Here is a 21128-nt window from a genome sequence, read left to right on the forward strand (position 1 = left end):
CGTGACCCCGCACGATGCCTAAGCATTAGATCTTACTTCCTCTGCCGCGTTCTCGCTTATATGACTCGCCTTCACGTGCATTTCTAAGTTGCGTGCAACGACAAAGGCAACAATAACAGCAACAAATAGAGAGCACCTACGGTAGCAAACACGGCACGTTACATAACTTGTGTATATAACAAACGAAAAGTTCAACAACGCTAAAAACAAGCCAACAATTTACAGCTTTTCGAGGCGAGGATGCTAAGTGGGTGGGGGGGGGGGTCGTATGCACCGCTTGGAGCGCACTCAAGCGGCGGCATACTGGAACACAGCCTGACGTAGAAACGCGAGAAACCAGGTCCGTTCAGACGGCGCGGAGCACTTTGCGTCAGCAACGAAGTCCCGCACTCTGACGCCGTCTCGCGAGGCAGAGCTGCCACTGCGCACACGCACACGAGTGTTCAGCCGATGACGATGTCCTGTGACGCCCCGTTGCCTCCGCGAAGCCTCCAGAAGTTCTTCCAGAAGTTGCACTCCTCGAGACGTGGTCCCACCTGGACGCTCGCGTTTCTCGCCGAGATGGACAGGTAATAGGGGCTCTCCTCAGAGAATTGAGGCCACGACGAGATCATCGTCGGCATGTCTGGTCGCCTGGAACAAGAAAGGCAAGCAGACACGACATCCGTGAATGTGATGTATCGTGGTAACAAGCCCCTGTGCGTGGCACCAATGCATACAAGGGTGACATGACATACATGAACGCACCATTCGGTAGCGCGTCATAAGGCCTGGCTATGGCTCTTATACTTTTCTATTGACAGTGCCGTGAACTTTGGAATAGTCCTGATGGCAGTGACGTAGCCCGGGGGAGAGGGGGTGTTGACCCCTCCCCCGAAATTTTCACTTTGTCGCGCACACATACGAACGAACGCAAGAACATAAATAACGTAGATTCGAAGCCCCCCCCCCCCTCCCCCGAAAGAAAACTCTGGCTACGCTACTGCCTGATGAGCAATGTGAAATACCATCGTTCGTGGACTGGCATCATGGCAGTGACATCTATAGGCTAGAACCCTGGCTAGTTAGTACGGTTTCATACTTAATGAACAGCGCGAAAAAACAAGAGACAAAAGGAAGTACACGGGACGAGTGCAGTGTTTACCGGAAGAGAGAGAGAGAGTGCGCGCGCGTGTGTAGTGTGTGTGTGTGTGTGTGTGTGTGTGTGTGTGTGTGTGTGTGTGTGTGTGTGTGTGTGTGTGTGTGTGTGTGTGTGTGTGCGTGTTTGTGTGTTCTATGCTTGATAATGAAGTGCCATATTTCTTCGACGTGCAGCAGTCCTCCTATTAACTCGAAAGTATTACGAGGCTTATTCCACCCCCTGTCCGTGACAGGGTATGATGTCCACATTCTAGACAATAATTTCTGTGCCGATTTTACTGCCATATTTGCTTGCATAGTAGCAGCGCTGATTAATGTTGACTACTGTTGGCTAGTGTCGCCTATAGTGTGGGCCGCTCGCAGGCATAAGAGGAATGCTGTCTTCGTGCAGCCTTCATCCAGTGACTGAAGCGTCAGTGAAGTCTTGTAGATAAGAAAGCAATTTTATTCGACCTACGTATAGCTGAACACCATGTTTTCTTTTTCGATACTTTTTTTTACTCTAAGGTGACTGTGAAGCAAGCACATAGCCCAGGAAAGGTATTCCACTCCTAAATGGTAAAGAAACACTAAAACCATAATATATATACAGTTTATTTCTAGGGGCTTCATGTATTTATCATTTTTGACGCCATCTACCCGAGAAGAAGGAAACCTACAAAGCAGGCCACAGTCGCCGCGAGGATATGCGGGAAGCTCTTGATTGCGCTGACGCCCTTGAGCAAACCTGTATGCCGTTACCGGTGGATGCAAGCGACACGGGGTGGGAGAAATGCGACATCTGGAAATCGCAGCTCTTCCTGCGCTCTCTGGGTGGCGCTTCCATCCAGATAACTTTAGGGTGTCTTGATGCCCGCCAGATGACTTCTAGGCCCTCGGTGAAACGGGGGAAGACAGCGGCCCGCGCCGATGGCATACACGATACACATTTTACTGACATTTCTGACATCCAGTCCTGACGTTACTATTACGAAAGCAGCACTTGTTTGACTAATGCGCAATAATGAATGAACGGCATTAGAAGTAAAAACTGAGCTCGTTGGTATCAGGGGTGCCGCCAGCACCCTCCCCCCTCCCACTGTTCAGAAGCGATACCAGCGTGTCCAGATGCGATATTGTGCGGACGTTTTCCTTATCCTATCATTGATATGGTTGTAACCGACAAAAAAAAAGTTGCGTGGTCATTAAGACTGCGTAACCATAATATTAGAGCATGATTATGAGTGCAAAACAGCGCATCCGACATGAGTGCAGCCGATTATGAGTGTTTTGCACTCATAATCATGTTGTACCAACACGCCCAATCCTACAGTCTTCTAAATATTAGAGCGCTTTATCTGACAACTAGATGAAGGTGTTTTACAGCGAAAGCTGTTATGAGATCATTTCACCGGCCGTTTTTGGCGCCGTAGTTGTCCGCCGCCGCCGCCGGTGTCCGTAACCAGTATCGCTCGAAATAAGAAAAAAAACGAAATAAGAAAAAAATTCCAGGATGGAACGAGGTTCGAGCCTGGGCCCTCTGCGTGTGAGCCCAGTATTCAACCTCTGAGCCATGCCGGTGCTTGAAGCTGCTTCGCAAAAGGTCCTATACAGGGTTCATGTCGGGAAGGAACCACATTAGCATATGCAATATAGCGTGGTAGAAGAGTAACATAAGCACCAAGCGTCGCACAACGCGAATTCTGTAACCAGGCGTCACACAATGCGAATTGCGCAACGAGTAGGTTGTTGAATGCTTCCAACCCATTACAAAAGGCTCTGCCATAATTCTTCATCGTCATCAGTCACAGCATCAACAAAGTGCGCATAATGCCTTACATGCGTTTAGCAGGTACCACGGCTCTCCGTAGAACGACGAAAAATGGCACAGTGCCTGCTGCCCTAGTTCTCAAAAATTAGAATGATTTATAGCGTAGTGATTTCCTCGCAAGTGCACTTGTATTGGTTGCCAAGGAAGCCCATAAGCGCATGATTCATTTCATCGGGGTCTCAGTAAAATTACAATGATTTATAGCGTAGTGAGTTCCTCGCAAGTGCACTTGTATTGGTTACCAAGGAAGCTCATAAGCGCATGATCCATTTCCTCGGGGTCTCAGTAAAATTTCAATGATTTAGAGCGTAGTGGGTTCCTCGCAAGTGCACTTGTATTGGTTGCCAAGGAAGGCCATAAGCGCATGATCCATTTCCTCGGGGTCTCAGTAAAATTACAATGATTTATAGCGTAGTGGGTTCCTCGCAAGTGCACTTGTATTGGTGGCCAAGGAAGTCCATAAGCGCATGATCCATTTCCTCGGGGTCTCAGTAAAATTACAATGATTTATAGCGTAGTGGGTTCCTCGCAAGTGCACTTGTATTGGTGGCCAAGGAAGTCCATAAGCGCATGATCCATTTCCTCGGGGTCTCAGTAAAATTACAATGATTTATAGCGTAGTGGGTTCCTCGCAAGTGCACTTGTATTGGTGGCCAAGGAAGTCCATAAGCGCATGATCCATTTCCTCGGGGTCTCAGTAAAATTACAATGATTTATAGCGTAGTGGGTTCCTCGCAAGTGCACTTGTATTGGTTGCCAAGGAAGCCCATAAGCGCATGATCCATTTCCTCGGGGTCTCAGTAAAATTACAATGATTTATAGCGTAGTGGGTTCCTCGCAAGTGCACTTGTATTGGTTGCCAAGGAAGTCCATAAGCGCATGATCCATTTCCTCGGGGTCTCAGTAAAATTACAATGATTTATAGCGTAGTGGTTTCCTCGCAGGTGCACTTGTATTGGTGGCTAAGGAAGTCCATAAGCGCATGATGCATTTCCTCGGGGTCTCAGTAAAATTACAATGATTTATAGCGTAGTGGGTTCCTCGCAAGTGCACTTGTATTGGTGGCCAAGGAAGTCCATAAGCGCATGATGCATTTCCTCGGGGTCTCAGTAAAGTTCTTCGCCCCCCCCCCCGTCTCTCTCCCACGTCAACGTATGTTATAAAGCATGACGGGAGAGGGAAATAGCGACCGGGCGTCACCCAATGCAAATTACATAACTGGTGGGCCGTTTAAAGCTTCCAACCCATTACAAATGGCTGAGTCATAATTCTTCATCGTCATCAGTCGTCGCGTCAACAAAGTGCACATAATGCCTTACAGACGTGTAGCTGGTGCCTCGCTTCTCCGCTGAATGACGAATAATGGCTTAGTAGGTGCTTCCCGACTTCACAAAAATTGTAATTTATGGCGTAGTGGGTACCTTTCTAGTGTACTTGTATTGTAGCCCCAAGAGAGCTTACAACGGGCTCTAGAAACGCCGCTCTTCCAGCTTTCGCTGTGACTGTGCTGCGGTTTCAGCGCAGGCCTGGCGTTTTTTTATGTCACTGTATTCTGCGTCAGTAATTCCGTGCCCTACGGTGAGACCTGCGATTAGTTGCTTTTGCTGCAATTCACGTATACCAATAAAACGGGCTTCAGACTCTTCGTTGCACGTTTTGTGTCAGCGTTCTATCGGGGCGCTTCAGGAGAATTTCCGCCTCCGTATCATGTCAATAAAATGCCGGAATGAGATTCGCTATCTATAAGTGCGAATAGGATTTCTTTGCCCAGCGCGACGATTTCGAATAGGTGATACGATTGACCGGCGGCGTTCTCCCCCACGTCCCCCCTCCCCTCCTCCACGTCTGCTCACCTATGCTTCTGGCGGTTATGTTTATGATGATCTCATCGATTTATCTCAAAGACTGTCAAATTGATTTTTAGTTGGGTATGTCCAGATAAGATCGAACACGAGGTCCCGGTCACCATTCCCGATTGTGATGAAATTTACTGTAGGCCTAGGCATTACACCCAGAACAATGGTTTCGCAGTTAGTTTTGCGAAAAAAAATTTTGTTCGCCTGAAAAAAAATATACAAATTTTGGCCGCAAGAAACGCTTTTCCGCCAATTTCGCGATTTCTGAATTTTGAGCGCACCTAGGGAAAAAACGGTGCACTTCTTCGTCACAATATTTATTTCCCTTAAAGAACAAATGAAATACAATGTTATTAGTTTATTATTTTTCTTGCTTGTCGAATCACTTTTGAAGAAAAAAATCACAAACTTGGCAAATCACACAAAATACCTGTATTTCAGGTATTTATTGCTGCAAGCAAGTTAAAGTGAGGATAATAAAAATCGGTACATATTAACTTTGATACTTCCGCTCTCGTTTAAAATAATTTTCGTGCTTTTATCGCGCTCCGTTTTACTTGATAATTGGACTGAAACGTAAGTGATTTACCAAAAACGCCGAATTTTGAAAATAATTTTCTCAAAAAGGCTATTTTTAATTTTTTTTTTAAATCCCTCTGATTGAAGTCAAGGACGTCATCTACCATTGTGCAGAAAAAACGTTGCATTATTTTTGTTGCTAACAAGTTATAGTGCGTCAAATGTGACCATGCCAGCCTAGCGGCAGCGTCGTTCGTTATGGGCTGAAACTCGGATATAAGTTGCTAAAAATACTTACGTGTCATAATCACAAATCAGCAGCTCCACACCAACAAATGCGTAGCCCAGTGTCATGGTTCAGCAAGCTTTGTCTTGGGATCAGCCGCTTGACAAACCCGCAGCAGCGGCCGCTCGATGCTGCGGGCACTCACATTACATGAGTGCCGCTTCGACTGCGGATGAGCCCCGCTTGAGCGCCAAACTACGCTCAGAGAACAAATGAGAGAATGAATGCATCACTGTGAAAGTTAAAGGCCGTGAAGTGCCAACGAATGACATAATATGCAACGAAAACTCTGCCGTCAATTTCCCAGTGAGCGCCTTCAATACAGCACGGATGTATTTTTTTCCCCTGCTGTTATGCCCGAAGCCGCATAATATCGTGATAAGCGCTCGACTTGCGTTGAATATTCTATCTGCGGAGGCACAACAATACAGTATTGTAAAAGCGGTTCTTTAATGAAGCAAAGGACACACTTCTTTTCACGGTCGGCTGACACAAGTGTTCTGGCACGAGATGAACAACTGCAATTCGAGTTGCTCAACCATCGGAAGCACGTATGACAGCTTTCTTTAGATGTCAATGGCTTTCTTTTGTGTCATATGTTGCTCATAGAATGAACCTAATTATCTTTAGGCCATCAGAAGAGAGAAAGCAACACATGGGCGCACTACTGGAGGCGCTCACTGGGAAATTGCCGGCAGAGCTTTTGTTGCATACTATGACATTTGTTGGCACTTAACGGCCTTTAACTTTCACAGTGATGCATTCCTTCTCTCGTTCGTCCTCTGAGCGTAGTTTGGCGCGCAAGCGGGCCTCATCCGCATTCGAAGCGGCACTCATGTAATGTGAGTGCCCGCAGCATCGAGCGGCCGCTGCTGCGGGTTTGTCAAGCGGCTGATCCCAAGACAAAGCTTGCTGAACCATGACACCGGGCTGCGCATTTGTTGGTGTGGAGCTGCTGATTTGTGATTATGTCACGTACAAGTATTTTTAGCAACTTATATCCGAGTTTCAGCTCATAACGAACGACGCTGCCGCTAGGCTGGCATGGTCACATTTGACGCTCTATAACTTGCTACCAACCAAAATAATGCAACGTTTTTTTCAGCACAATGGTAGATGACGTCCTTGACTTCAATCAGAGGGATTTAAAAAAAAAATTTAAATGGCCTTTTTGAGAAAATCATTTTCAAAGTTCGGCGTTTTTGGTAAATCACTTACGTTTCAGCCCAATTATCAAGTAAAACGGAGTGCGATAAAAGCACAAAAATTATTTTATACGAGAGCGAAAGTATCAAAGTTAATATGTACCGATTTTTATTATCCTCACTTTAACTTGCTTGCAGCAATAAATTCCTGAAATACAGGCATTTTGTGCGATTTGCCAAGTTTGTGATTATTTTTCTTCGAAAGTGCTTCGACAAGCAAAGAAAATAATAGACTAATAAGATTTTATTTCACTTGTTCTTTAAGGGGAATAAATATTGTGACGAAGGAGTGCATCGTTTTTTCCCTAGGTGCGCTCAAAATTGAGAAATCGCGAAATTGGCGGAAGAGCGTTTCTTGCGGCCAAAATTTGTATATTTTTTTTTCAAGCGAACAAATTTTTTTTCGCAAAACTAACTGCGAAACCATTGTTCTGGGTGTAATGCCTAGGCCTACAGTAAATTTCATCACAATCGGGAATGGTGACCGGGACGTCGTGTTCGATCTTATCTGGACACACCCAGTTACGAGCTGCATAAACCTACGAGACAGATTTAGAATACTTGGTCATGGTGATACTATAGTAACGTCTTCTACGGGGAAATAGCTAGAAAGACCACGAAGGCTAAGTTCATATTAAGTGCATCGCTGTAGACGTCACGCCGGGACTGGCTTTAACGACAAGCCAGAGGGACAGGAAAACGAAAGCGACTATGTCTGCGACCCAAACAGTGCGTGTATGACAAATGATGCACGGCACTCGTAGCAGCTAACTATAGCAGCAGGTCATGCATGACGAGCTTGACGGAGTGGTACTAGCGGCGCCAGTTATAGCTAAACTGGTATAAATGAGCGTACGATATGAAAACTTTTTTTTTTCTGAGTTCGCTTGCTTCTATAGTTCGCTCGCATATGTAGTAAGTATAATGAATTGCATAGAAAGATAATGAAGTCACCTTGCGAACGCCGTGGTAGCTATAAACTGCTAACCCCAGAACGAAATTTTTTAGTCACCCTACAGGGATGACGGCTATTGTTTATTGGTGTTCCTGCGTAGTCTAATGTCCACTCGAACATGCGGATACAAAAAGTGAGAGCAAGTCAGACCATCGGGCACGATGTCGAGTGCTGACACATACGCGCATGCTGAATTCGCAACGCGTACTCAGACGGAAGTGCGGTCCAAGACGAAAGGTGCATGCCTGAGGCCTGGCCTGTCCCGAATACACGCAGGAATAAGTGAACGCAGTTCACATTTTATACGTCTTAATTTGTACAACGGCCCCGCCACGGTGCTCTAGTGGTTATGGCGCTCGACTGCTCACCCGAAGGTCGCGGGATCGAATCCCGGCCGAGGCAGGCTGCATTTTCGATGGAGGCGAAAATGTTTGAGACCCGTGTACTTGGATTTGGGTGCACGTTAAAGAACCCCAAGTGGTCGATATTTCCGGAGCCCTCCACTACGGCGTCCCTCATAATCATATCGTGGTTTTGGGACGTTGAACCCCAGATATTATTAATTTGTACAACGCCCATTTATAAACTGCTTTAAAGTCATTTTATAAACAACTCATTTTATAAACAACGCCCTTTTTATAAACGACTATAAATTTCTCGTTGTAAAGGTGTTGGACACACTCCACCGCTTTGAATTATGCGCAAGTCGCTGCCAAGTGTATGCAACGTTTGTGCGAAAATTGTGCTAGTGTTGCATGGCGCCTGTAACAATTAGCAGAGAAATGTACTTAATTGTTATCTCATTACACGACTCAAGTGCGTAAGTACTAACGGCGAAGCTGTTCAAGCCGGCCGTAACAACCTTGGTGTGCACAATGTGTACTAAAACCTATCATCATGAACCGTCACGCGCTCTCTTCATTCTCTTTACTCTAAAGCTCTTTAAGCTATCATGAACCGCCACGTGCTCTCTTCTTTTTCTTTATAGTGAAGCTCTTTAAGCTATCATGAACCGCCACGTGCTCTCTTCTTTCTCTTAGTGAAGCTATTTAAGCTATCATGAACCGTTACGCGCTCTTTACATTCTCTTTACTGTGAAGCTCTTAAAGCTATCAAGAACCGGCACGTGCTCTCTTCTTTCTCTTTATAGTGAAGCTCATTAAGCTATCATGAACCTTCACGCGCTCTCTTCATTCTCTTTACTGTGAAGCTCTTTAATCTATCATGAGCCTGAACGTGCTCTCTTCATTCTCTTTACTGTGAAGCTCTTAAAGCTATCGTGAACCGTCACGCGCTCTCTTAATTCTCTTTACTGTGAAGCTCTTTAAGCTATCATGAACCGTCACGCTCTCTCTTCATTCTCTTTATAGTGAAGCTCATTAAGCTATCATGAACCATCACGCGCTCTCTTCATTCTCTTTACTGTGAAGCTCTTTAAGCTATCATGAACCGTCACGCGCTCTCTTCATTCTCTTTACTGTGAAGCTCTTTAAGCTATCATGAGCCGGCACGTGCTCTCTTCTTTCTCTTTATAGTGAAGCTCGTTAAACTATCGGTAACTTGTGCTCCGTTGAGCAAAACTCCTGAGGTGGGTATACGTCACAGGAATTGGGCAAGCCCCAATACCGAGTACAGCAGGTGCGAGCGTGAGAACAGAAAACTCTGCTCGGCTGAAGTGGAGCACGTGAAACACGCGAAAGAGCGAGAGATGGAAAGAGAGATAGAGGGGGTTAGAAGAAAGCGATAGAAAGAAAGAGAAAAAAAAAACGGCGAAGCTCGCGCTCAGTCGCGCAAGGCTTGAAGCAGTGAATCTGGACGATTCTGAAGTCTAACGAAACAGCCAATAACCTAGGAGCAACTTAAGAACAACTAGCTAAAGCCCAGCAACGACCTAGAAGCAACCTAGCATCACCTAGCCAACACCTACAAACAACCTAGAGGCGACCTAGAAACAACCTAGCATCACCTAGCTAATGTTTAGCAACCTAGAAACAACCTAGCATTACCTATCTGAAGCCTAGCAACGGCTTAGAAACAACCTAGAAACAACCTAGAAACAACCTAGCATCGCCCAGCTAAAGCCTAACACAAGTACAAGCAACCGGATTAGACACAGACAGACAATGAAATTTATTAAACCGGATTAGACTTCAGAATTTTCCAGCTTCGCTGTTCAAAGCCTTGCGCGATTTAGTGCAAGCTTCACCATATTTTTTGATTGAAATAAAAAAAATTAATGAAGAAGTTGTTGTCGGCACTTCTTGGAAAGGGCCGTTCCATTTGGTTGTCAGGATAAGGAATAAAATATTATTTAACAAAAACAAAAGAATATGTATACATATACAAAGTGCGTTAGTTGCGCCGTACGCACATTGAGACATATCAAGATTTATAATCTTTGGCTTCGGATCGGCAAAACATGACTTTTGATAAGCTTCCACTGAAACACGGCATACAATATTCACTCAGGCTTTCATACGTCCTGAAAATTATGCGACCGCCGTACTTGTTCTTCGCGCATATGCTGCAACTTTCTTTTTCTTTTTTCTTCTTTTTTTTTACGCTGCCAGCCAGGGGAGGGTAGCGCAGCACAATTTATGTACAGAGAAAGCACCATTCACTTTAGCAGCATAAAAGGGACATGACCACCATGTTTCATAGTTCTGTAATGGCGTCTACAATTTTCCTCTCACGATATTCATCCGCTATCGTCTTTTTTTCCGCCTCTGTGCCTCCATGTTTTAATCATGAGCACTTGATGACAAGACTACAGTAGATGAAAGAGAAGTTGCCCGCAGCCACCTCCAGTAGTACTTCATTATCATCAGTAGCATCTACATCTCACACCGTAAGCAAGATCTCCAATGTGGCCCGGTGCAGTCATATTTCGAAACTCGCGACCTTGCTTGTGCAAGCCTACACAATTCAGCGTTAGTGTCATAGCCACTCGAGAACTGTCCGTTCCACGAGCTAGTACACGCAGTGCTTCCGGGCCAATATTCCCAAAAACGACTTACACTAATATTGTTCATAAGAGAAGGTTTAGGCCAATCCAGAGGCTGGACATATTATTAGCGAAGGCCGTTGGGCTAATGGCAAGTGGTAGTTCAGAACAAAAAGCTTTGTTGTGAGGTCGGCTACTAATGCCTTAGGGCACCCATCGCTTGTCGTTAGAGTTGAGTTTTACAGCTTATGACGAACTGCTTATGTAACTATAACTTCGTAGGTTATTTCATATACATCTAACTTATGAACTCATACACAATATGAAACAAGTCAGTAGTATATTCTGTAAGTAAAAAGCGAGCGAAGGATTCACCTGCGTGAACGCTGACAGCGACTGTAAGGAGGCAGCTACATTCACTGTAAATGCTGTTCATTACACCCGTAAACAACACCGCGGACTGTTCGATGTCATCCAGCAAACGCCTCTGACGTCACACAGCAAAGAAAGGGGGGCAGAGGCAGTGTGGAAAGGCGCCTGCGTGCGCAGAGAAAAGACTTCTTAATTACACGGCTGCAACTGACCTCCGGGGAAAAAAAGAGCTTTCTTCTCGGCGTGCTCGCTTACTAAACGATACTTACACGCAACGATCGACAACTTATTAGGCCATGGAACCATTTGAATAAAGGCCGCAGACATCGTTACTTATGACCAAAATCAACTTATAACGCACATTCGAAGTGGTGCTTATGCAGACGCCATTTTTATAATATCGGTCTTCCTTACGCTGTATCTGATATTCCACCTGTAAGGAATATGTCCGAAAACGTCGGTTATCGAGCGTGTGAAACATAGGGAGTGCTCGCATCTACAAATTTTGTAGGTTATGTGGAGTGGTGTGTCATGATCCGATTGACTAACTTTTTCCTTAGTCACAACCGTACGAAGTAGCAGAAAACAAAAGCACTGTTGCGTGTCGCGTGCTCCTCATTCACATAAAACCGAGAGATTGTAAATTCAAGGAAAGTATGGAAAACTAACTGCCCTTCTTTATATTTATTTGTGATCACTTGCAATTGGCGTTCTCCAAGTAGCGTACTTCAGCTCTAATACTGAGGTGTTGCCTCTCTGAACGAAGGCTATTTTATATATCTTAAATTGCTAATGTCCGCGCATCCGTACATTTACCCCCAGTAACGGTATGCGCCGTTTTTCTTTTTTTTTTTTTTCTTGAACGCTCCTTGCCGTATTGGGTATGAGCTACCTTGAAGTTCAAAAGGGGGCCATCTAGATTAGACTCGCTTATCCTCCTCGACGCGCTACCCTTTGCGAAGAAAAGCGAAGCGCATGCTCCGACAGAGACGAAAAAAAAAAAGTCGATAAAGAGGACAGCATGAGTGTTGTGGCTTGCGTGAGTATGCGCGACTAGCGTAGAAATTTACTCACTGATGCGATCATCCATTCGCGTAACAACGAACTTGCACTGACGTCAGCGAAACCGGCTATTAACCGATGCGGGCATATTTTGACCAACTCGACGACGGGCCGCTCTTCTCGCAGCCTAGCGACCTTGCGGTGCATGGCTGAAGTCACGCAGCTAGCCTCAAACGCGAAACCATTTGCTGTTAATCGGAATCGAAGCCAGGGCCGATTACCTTTACCGAGACGTCGGAACGCTAAACTCGCTTACGAAACGGTGCACTACACTACCTGTTTGGCACCAAAGTTTTGTGGGTCAGAAAGAAAAGAAAAAAAGGAACTTCGCATATGGAGACGCTCCGCGGCAGTAAAAGCAACACCACCGGATCGGCAAAAAGCACTCAGTGCGATCACTCAACCGATAAGTATAACTGCCCGACAGTGTATAATGTATCTCCTTTGTAACAAAGCTACCTGGTGAAAAAAAAAAATAAAAAGGGAAACATTAGCTCTGCCTTCACAAGACATACGCGACAAGACTTGGTTCTGAGTTGATATGGTTTAAGTAGAGCGATTTCTGTTCTCACTTTATTATTTGTTGAAAACGAGTTTTGCATTATCGGAACGAATATTTGCTTAATTCTCAACGAAAATAGGCGGCGTTTATGTCTACAAAATTGTGTGCATGTAAATGTAATACTGTTCACGACTGCCGTTTAATGAGAGACAAAATTTCAACCATGATTGTATGCATTAATGCGAATATATATATAAAGGAAAAAGGATGACCTTCGGGGGCTCGTTTTCTTTCTTAGACACAATATTAATGAGAACTAACAGAAAATAATGCCAAGAGAAGTAGAGGGAATGTTATCTGTACTAATTAAGATATAGATGTGAAGAAAGTAAAGTGGATGAAAAGATAACTTGCCGGCGGCAAGTTATCTTTTCGTCCACTTTACTTTCTTCACATCTATATCTCAATTAATTTAGTGCACTGTACTTTACTATTATTACCCGTGCGTGATCTCTACGCCTTTAAATTAGCATTGGCAATCAGGCGCGAAGCAAAGCAAAATCGACATTTTTTGCATGACCTCTTCCAACTACAGCCAAATATTGCATTGCTTAATACACGAAATAAGAAAATGTGGGAAGTAAAAACCCCCTCAACAAACTACTCCAAAGATAAGTTATCCTTGGTTAAAAAACAGCGCGAAGAAGACGCGGACAAGAAAGAACACGGGACTATCGCTGACTGCCAACTGATGGTTTATTGTTAAACCGCGCAACATATACACAGATACAGAAGAAATGGGGAAGGGAAACATAAGAGAGCTTCTAGCGGCGCATGCGTCCAGCGGCACAATGTCGTTTAGTCATAGGTGATTAGTTACGGAGATAGCAACACTCCTTGTCTGTTAGATTAATAGACGGCTCGCTTACACATGCATGTGTAAAAAAGCACGCAACTAACTATGTCCCTTGCAGGTGTGAAGTAGTGTACGAGATCCCGATCTCGTGTGGGGGTGCCTATATCGGGCAGACGGGCCGTTGCCTGAACGACCGTCTGCGCGAACACGCCAACAACCTCAAGGCAAGAAGCGGCAGCAATTTGGCCATTCACTGTGCTAAGTGTGGCTGCCAACCTCGTTTTAAGGAGACCCGTGTGCTGCGCACATACAAGGACCAGACAGCACGTGAAGTCTACGAGGCTTTCGCAATGAAATGTAAAGATGATGCATGTGTAAGCGAGCCGTCTATTAATCTAACAGACAAGGAGTGTTGCTATCTCCGTAACTAATCACCTATGACTAAACGACATTGTGCCGCTGGACGCATGCGCCGCTAGAAGCTCTCTTATGTTTCCCTTCCCCATTTTTTCTGTATCTGTGTATATGTTGCGCGGTTTAACAATAAACCATCAGTTGGCAGTCAGCGCTAGTCCTGTGTTCTTTCTTGTCCGCGTCTTCTTCGCGCTGTTTTTTAACCATGGATTCTTACCAACTGGCTCGCATTCACTCGCTTATAAGTTATCCTACATAGGTCCTAGTTTACTTAACAAATATGTGAAAGCTGGCACAGATCTTCTGCACTGTACACAGACCCAATTGCGCGAAATACACATGTTAAGTCTTTGATTGTTTTTAGGAATTGCATTATTGTTATTAGTATTATTATTTTTTAAATGTGTGCTTTGTTTACTTTGTTGCATCCTATACGACTTCACACTGCTGACTGTTGCCGCTGCTGTTGTGTACAAAAGTATCCGTGGGCCCCTGTCAAGCTGCCCCTTCGGAGAGAGAGAGAGACATAACTTTATTTTTGTCCTTGCTGGGGTCAAGAGAGGCGGGTGCCGGGAGACTAGCCCTACCGGAGCTCCCCTTCCTTAATGTATTGATGAAAAATAAACATTATTATTATTATTATTAGTAGTAGTAGTAGTAGTAGTAGTAGTAGTAGTAGTAGTAGTAGTAGTAGTAGTAGTAGTAGTAATAGTAGTAGTAGTAGTGGCAGTAGTAGTAGAAGTAATAGTAGGAGGAGGAGGAGGAAGAGGAAGGAAGAGACGGGATGACAGGGAGGTTAGCTAGTTCTCGGACCGCCTGGCTACCACGTGCTGGGAAAAGGGGGTAGTGGAAATAAAAGATGATAGAAAAGAGGTGTCGCGGAAATTTCGTGTGGATGCGGCACTTACTCCGTCGGTCACATCTGCCTGGCCACAACATCTCCATGGACCATGTGGGCATACTTGCCCATATTGTACACCTGAAGCGTCCGCGGCTACCATCCAGCACTTATTATAGACATGCATTGGCCTGAACCAGATACGACGGCGCTACCTCAGAACAGTGGGCCTTCAAACAATGAGACCACCGGACTATGATTCGTGGCTCTATGGGCCTCGCCATAGAGCACTGTTAACGTGTATCGCGGAAACAACCTCGATTTATGTATTTAATTGTGTATGCGGTTGGGCAAACTTTCGAAATTAAAAAAAAAGAACAAAAAGAAAGAGACGTTACAAAGGAAAGGAAGGAAGAGCAAAAGAGGGGTGGGGGTTGAGGAGGGTTGGAAAGGAGAATACGACACTGCCTGAAGTCTGTCTGTAAGGCCAGTTGTCCGCGAGGAACGCAACAACGCATTCAAAGCCTTCTGTGCTGAGGGCAGTTTGTAATAGGATGTCCAAATTACGCGCTAACCAGTAATAAAAAAATGTTATTTGAACTGTAATTGCGCTACTATGTCAACCTCTACGCTGTGCTCTGCACTTAGAATTGCGCAGGCATCTAATCCTCCGAGTCCCTGTCATTCGGTTGTTCGTTCCCATTAGACAAAGGTCACTCAAAGCGCGCTGCACTGTTTCTCTTCGGTTTAGCTTTGTTCTCTCGGTTACGCAAGACCTTGCGCTGCTCAGATCAATGGCTTGTTCTAATCCTTTTCTTTATTTCTTTCGCCGCGTTCGCTTTTCAAGGCGCTGAGCCACAGGCGACGCGATTAATGCCCGCATCGCGCGCGAAAACAATGAAACTGCTCCTTCATGTCCATGTGACCTCTGACGCCCGTTGGCGGCTTCACTTCCGGGTGCGGCATCTCGGCAAGCGGCGCCACTACGTCGACGCCTACTCCAGGATATCGTTTACCTCCATGGTTCCTTTCGTCTCTCTTGTAATGCCAGATTTTAAGCTGTGGCGCAATAAACCCATTGCTGATGCTCTCCATCAAGTGGTACGTCAAGTGGCTGTAGTAAATGGTAGCAGCAGCACGTGTAAGAGCAGTAGTTGTAATAATAGTCGCAGTGCTAGTTGCAGTAGTGTTCTGTAGAGTAGTAGTGTAGTTTCAGTAGCGTGTAGTCGCAGTATTCGCATAGTTGTACACTGTATATCCATCGTAGTAGTAGTATTAGTAGCAGTAGTAGTAGTAGTAGTAGTAGTAGTAGTAGCAGTATAGTAGTAGTAGTAGTAGTAGTAGTAGTATAGTAGTAGTAGTAGTAGTAGTAGTAGTAGCAGCAGCAGTAGTAGCAGTAGGATGTGGTGGGAGGAGCATGTAAGACCAGTCTCTAAGATAAATCACTCGAGACACGTGGAACCCTGTGAGCTCTGAAACCCCGTTTCTCGTCAAACTATATCTAGAGTACTTATTCAGACGGCATTCGCGGCTTAGTCAAGGCGTTAAGAGTCTCATCAGAATGTGTCGAACTCTATCGAGCCTTGGGGCAACATGTCAAAATTATTGAAGTCTCTAGAAATCTAGCGATAGTTGCGAATATTTGCGCAAGTTGATTTCCGAGACGCCTACTTGTATGGTCACAGAACTTAAATTTAAAAAACATATATATATGAAGAAAATTATTGTTTTGCGGCAATATGTGGCGGCCGACAAACAGATATAAGCTTTTCTGAGGCAGGTGAAACAGCACGCTGCGGAGCTTTCGCGCGCACGCCTGTTGTTACACGTAATTTTCTTCTGCAACAACTTAAGCACGATTCATTCATCGTGTCATGATTGCACTCAACTACATGCATCATTCGACGCCGTCTCATACCGTCATCCCATTTCAGACCATCACTCTCCCTACGGCTACAGATTCGTTACGCGATCGCTATTGTATGTCATTGCGATTGTCTAGGCTTAGTACGGAGCAGCCAAGTTGTAGTGGGATGAAACGTGAGAGTGCAGAATGGCTAGTTGCCGCGTTTCGCCCGGAGAGCCGTAGGAAGTAGGCTATCTGGCGCGAAAAATAAAGCGATGTCCTTGCTGTCTACGAGGGAGTCACGCGCGGTGAAGTCGGAACGCGGAACGGCGGATTCGTGTTGCCCCTGTTTTGTACATTTACTTCGTCCTTTCCTTCCTTCTCCCAAAGTGTCGCGCGTCAGTGGGCGCTTCCGTCGTTCGAGCGTGCGGACCGGCGCCTGAGTATACGACACTTTACAAAGTTCAGGGCCGGCGCTAAGATGCTAAGATCGACGCTCGAGCATTAAGAGGTTTGTGGCTTTAAATTCTGCCCTACTTAGGCTCTTGCCAACTCGTTCATTGGTCGCTGCAGCGCGCTTGTGCGCATTTCTCGGCCTCGTCGATATCTTCGGCGATACGTCCGGTAGCTCGGAAATGAAAAATGCATTTCTCTCTCGCGTCCGGCGTTTCGACTGTTGCCTCGTTTAAAGCGAGAGGTCAGCAGAATTGCTTGTTCGAGAAACTTTTCGACACTTGCAGGCTTGTCTGGGCGGAAACGGGAGTTAACAGAAAACGAATGCGGGAGAAGAATGAATCCGATCGCCGGGGTCGCGATTTTAGCGCCCCGTTCACGTATTCAAGAGGGAGGGTAGATATCCCCGGAGAGTATTTACAAAGTAGATCGCGATCATCTCGTACAGTCTTTTTCTTTCTATTTCTTATTTTTCCCTCCCTTCACCTTCTGGCAGTTTTCTAGATGCTTCCGAGATACACCCCACGGAAAGGAAAAAAAACCGGCCGATAGGCATCGGGCGCTCATTTCACACTCACCCCGTCCGCGCGAACCTCCCGAGCATCTTCATAATCTTCTCCGACAGCAGCTTCTCCTCGTCGCTCTTGCTCATGTCGTTCATCGAGCCGAGCATGTAGAGCATGTCCTCGCCGTACGTCGGCCCGAACAGCTGCGAGCCAAACGATGACTCTTGCGTCAACATGAAGTAGTAGACGTTGGCGCCGCGCCTGGCCAGGTCCTCGCCGAATTGGTTTCCGGGACAGAGGGTGACGCCGTCCCCGATCGCGCGCCCTCCGGCTTTGAGAGAGTCGCTGGGGCTCTCCTCGGTCTCGTTGAGATAGTAGTTCATGATGGGAGACGCGTTGCGCTTGTACATCATGCCGAAGTAGAGGCCCACCACGTAGCGCACGTCGCCCATCGTGATGTCGTCCGGCGGAGCGCCGTCGAAGTAGCCGCCGTAGTAGACGAGCGCCGCGGCCTCTTCCTCCGTCAGGCCCATGAGCACGTCGGTGCCTTTAAAGCTGCCAGCGTCCGCCATCATCTCCTGCGGACTCTTGGGCAGGAACTCGTCGCCGAACACGGGAAACAGCGAAATTCGGCCGCGGCTGAACTCGTACTCGGAGCTGTGGGCGATTTCGCTGGCATCCTTGCTCTTGAGGCACTGCATCACGCCTCCGGGGTTCCGCCTCAAGTCTTGCTCGCTGTCCAGACAGCCCAGCTTGCGCGTCACCGCCAGCGCGCGGTTGTACGCCATGTCCGGCTTGTTGAGCGGCGTGCTCGAGTACGGATTGCCACCCAGCAGCACGGCGCGCTTGAACAGGACGCGGCTTTTGGGCGACAGCATGTGGTACCCCACGCTCTGGGCACCGGCATCGTGGCCCATCAGGGTGATGCTGTCCGGGTCACCGCCGAAGAACTCTACGTTGTCCCGCACCCAGTTCATGGCAAGCCGCTGGTCAAAAAGACCCAGGTTCGCGGGCAAGTCCTTGCTTCGGCCGTACATGAAGCCCAGCCCGTTGAGGCGATAGTTGAAAGACACGGCAACCACGTCGGCAACGGCAGCCAAATGCGACATGTCCGCGCTAGCCCGTTCGGAACCACCGTGCGTGAAACCGCCACCGTGAATGAACACGACGACGGGGCGACGCGAGCACTTGATGTCCTCGCGGCATGGCTCTGGTGCCCACACGTTGAGGAATAGGCAGTCCTCGTTGAGACTCAAATCGTAGTTGTTCCAGCGGTCGTCGGCGTAGAAGTATGTCTGCGGGCATGAGGGCGGCCTGATCGTGGCGTTGTAGATGCCCGTACCCCAGTCGTAGTGGGGCACGGGCTTCTTGAAGCGCAAGTCGCCCACCGGCGCCATGGCGTAAGGAATGCCATAGAACTCATTCACAGTCTGATCGTTCACAGTCTGCCGCGTGCCGCGTGTGCAGCCTGTCCTGAAGCACACCACTGGCGCGTCGGAGAAGATGTCGTTTTCGGAGGGCACGCTGCGGCCGTGGGCAACGGCGCTGAGCGCCACTACGACGAGGAACAATGATGCATGCATTGCGATGTGACTGCAAAAAATAAGAAAAAGGAAAACCGAATAAGACTGTAGTTTTTCCTTAATTTTTCTTATGCCACAATGATCTCTTACGGACTATTCTCAGCAAGAGAAACCGGCTTCGTATCCGGCACATAGATGATCCAGTTGCAATTCGAAATTTAATTCGGCCTTTTCGTGTAATACACAGCAAGTACGCTTCCCATTCTTGAAATAACAATGCAGTATTTTTTTTTCATTGCACAATAGCATGTTTTAACCATCTGTTCATGTTTTTTACATTAGCCCTCTATGAGGAATTCTTAAACATTGTAGATCGCCTTTTCAACAACCCTATTTGTAGGGATGGATGACATGAAACAGGGCTAGACATTCTCCAATGTGCACGCATCAATTTCGGCAGTAGAGGGTCTCCCTCTAATACTTTCTTCATTTGAAGGTAATAAGCCGTTCGTCACCATAATTCAGCGATTGGAACCATCTCTACGTTAAAAGAGCTAACGATGCAGCAGAAAACCGATCGGCTTCGCCTCTTAGTAAGATAAGTCACCTGGATTGTCGACGGCGTCAATCAAACACTACGGGGCTGCTTCTGTCGAGAAAATTTTGAACAAACGTTTCTACAAATTCAGATGTTTTCACCTAAGATATCTCGTATCCATATAGACGAACTTCTTTTATTAGCAGTTAATGACTCTTTGCGCATGGCCGATAATTAACGGAGCCATTCTTGTGTACGCGAGTAACGGAAAAGGACAACGTGAGGTAGCTTCTAAACTTATAACTTACCGTTTAAAATGATATGAAATCGCAATCACTCGCGGAGCACAGCGAAGTCAATGACTAAAAGGAACAGTCTTCTCCGATGTAGAATTTCAAAAACTGCAAAAGGCGCAGCCTATCCTATGCAGAAAAAAAATTGTTTTTTTCCTTATGTCACGCACTGCCAGCCGACGCCAAAGCACAATAGTAATGCCACATCGGAAAGACAACTAGGAGCAATAAACACAGAGCGCGGTGCACCGTTAGCCACGCGTATAGCCAGCCAATATCTGAGAGATGATGCCCAAGCACAGCTTCGGGCTAAGACACGAATAGACGCAATGAATCCCACAAACGGGCCGAGCACGCCTCGGACACCGCGAGCTAAAGTGAACCGGGCCACCACTGAAGGCGTCTCTCACAAGACTGAGCGAGCACCGGCAGCGGCGGGGACAATGTATAGCGGACGGCACGTGACCCGGCGTATAGCATGTATGCACCCACCTCATCAAGTGGCTATCCTGGGCCGGCGGTCAAGATCAGCATCCTTCACACGCCCTCTCCGCGGAAGCTGTCGGGGAGCGTAGTGATTCCCAGTCCATGCGGGGAGCACTTTTTGACGCACTAGTGTGTTGTGTTGCGGCCTCCCCTCTTCCTTCGGCCGGGCCTTGAATACGGGTGAAAGGGGTACACGGCCGCCTCAGCCGCCGCTTCGCGGAGAAGGTGCAGCCAACTGAGAGAGAAGGTGGTCGAAGGGACACAGGAGGAACCACCGCCGCTCGAGCAGGACACTCTCTCCGCGCGGTTCTCTCTATGCCTCGGGCCGCTTGTTTTGTGCGGCGGCCGTTGATTACGCGTCGTCCGCTGCGCGGTGCGAGAGCGGTTTGCCGTCGAGCGCCGTACGTGGAGAGAGGGTACCTGCGAGCACCGAAAGGACAGACAGCGGAGAGGGCCTGGCTTACGTCAAGAAGAACCTAGCGAGCAGAGAGGAGAGAAAGATTAAGTGAAAGGTAGGGAGATTAACCAGAAGATAAATACCCGGTTTGCTACCCTTCACTGAGGAGGAGGTAAGGGGGGAGAGAAAGATAAGAAGCTGATGTTCCACAATCTAGGCAGAGGCAGCCTATGACCATATCGTATGGGACTCTAGCATGGTGCCGCCACCGGCGGTTTAATGCGTGATCCTTCCCTCGAGTAGGAGGCCGTGTAGACGAGCTCAGGC

At 46.9% G+C, this 21128-nt stretch overlaps 1 protein-coding gene across 1 annotated transcript; it reads right to left on the reverse strand.

Annotated features, from left to right (window-relative positions):
- Nucleotides 1-279: 279 nt before the first annotated feature.
- LOC119393458 (cholinesterase 1) lies at nt 280-20629 on the reverse strand. Its single transcript, XM_037660485.2, has 3 exons — nt 20411-20629; nt 17637-19157; nt 280-633 (listed from the first exon to the last, which is right to left on the reverse strand). Exons 1-3 carry the CDS (start codon nt 20413-20415, stop codon nt 444-446), a joined length of 1716 nt encoding a protein of 571 aa, XP_037516413.1. The 5' UTR covers nt 20416-20629; the 3' UTR covers nt 280-443.
- Between the last annotated feature and the right edge of the window lie 499 nt (nt 20630-21128).

Source organism: Rhipicephalus sanguineus, chromosome 5, assembly GCF_013339695.2.
Source record: "Rhipicephalus sanguineus isolate Rsan-2018 chromosome 5, BIME_Rsan_1.4, whole genome shotgun sequence".
Taxonomy (NCBI): Eukaryota; Metazoa; Arthropoda; class Arachnida; order Ixodida; family Ixodidae; genus Rhipicephalus; species Rhipicephalus sanguineus.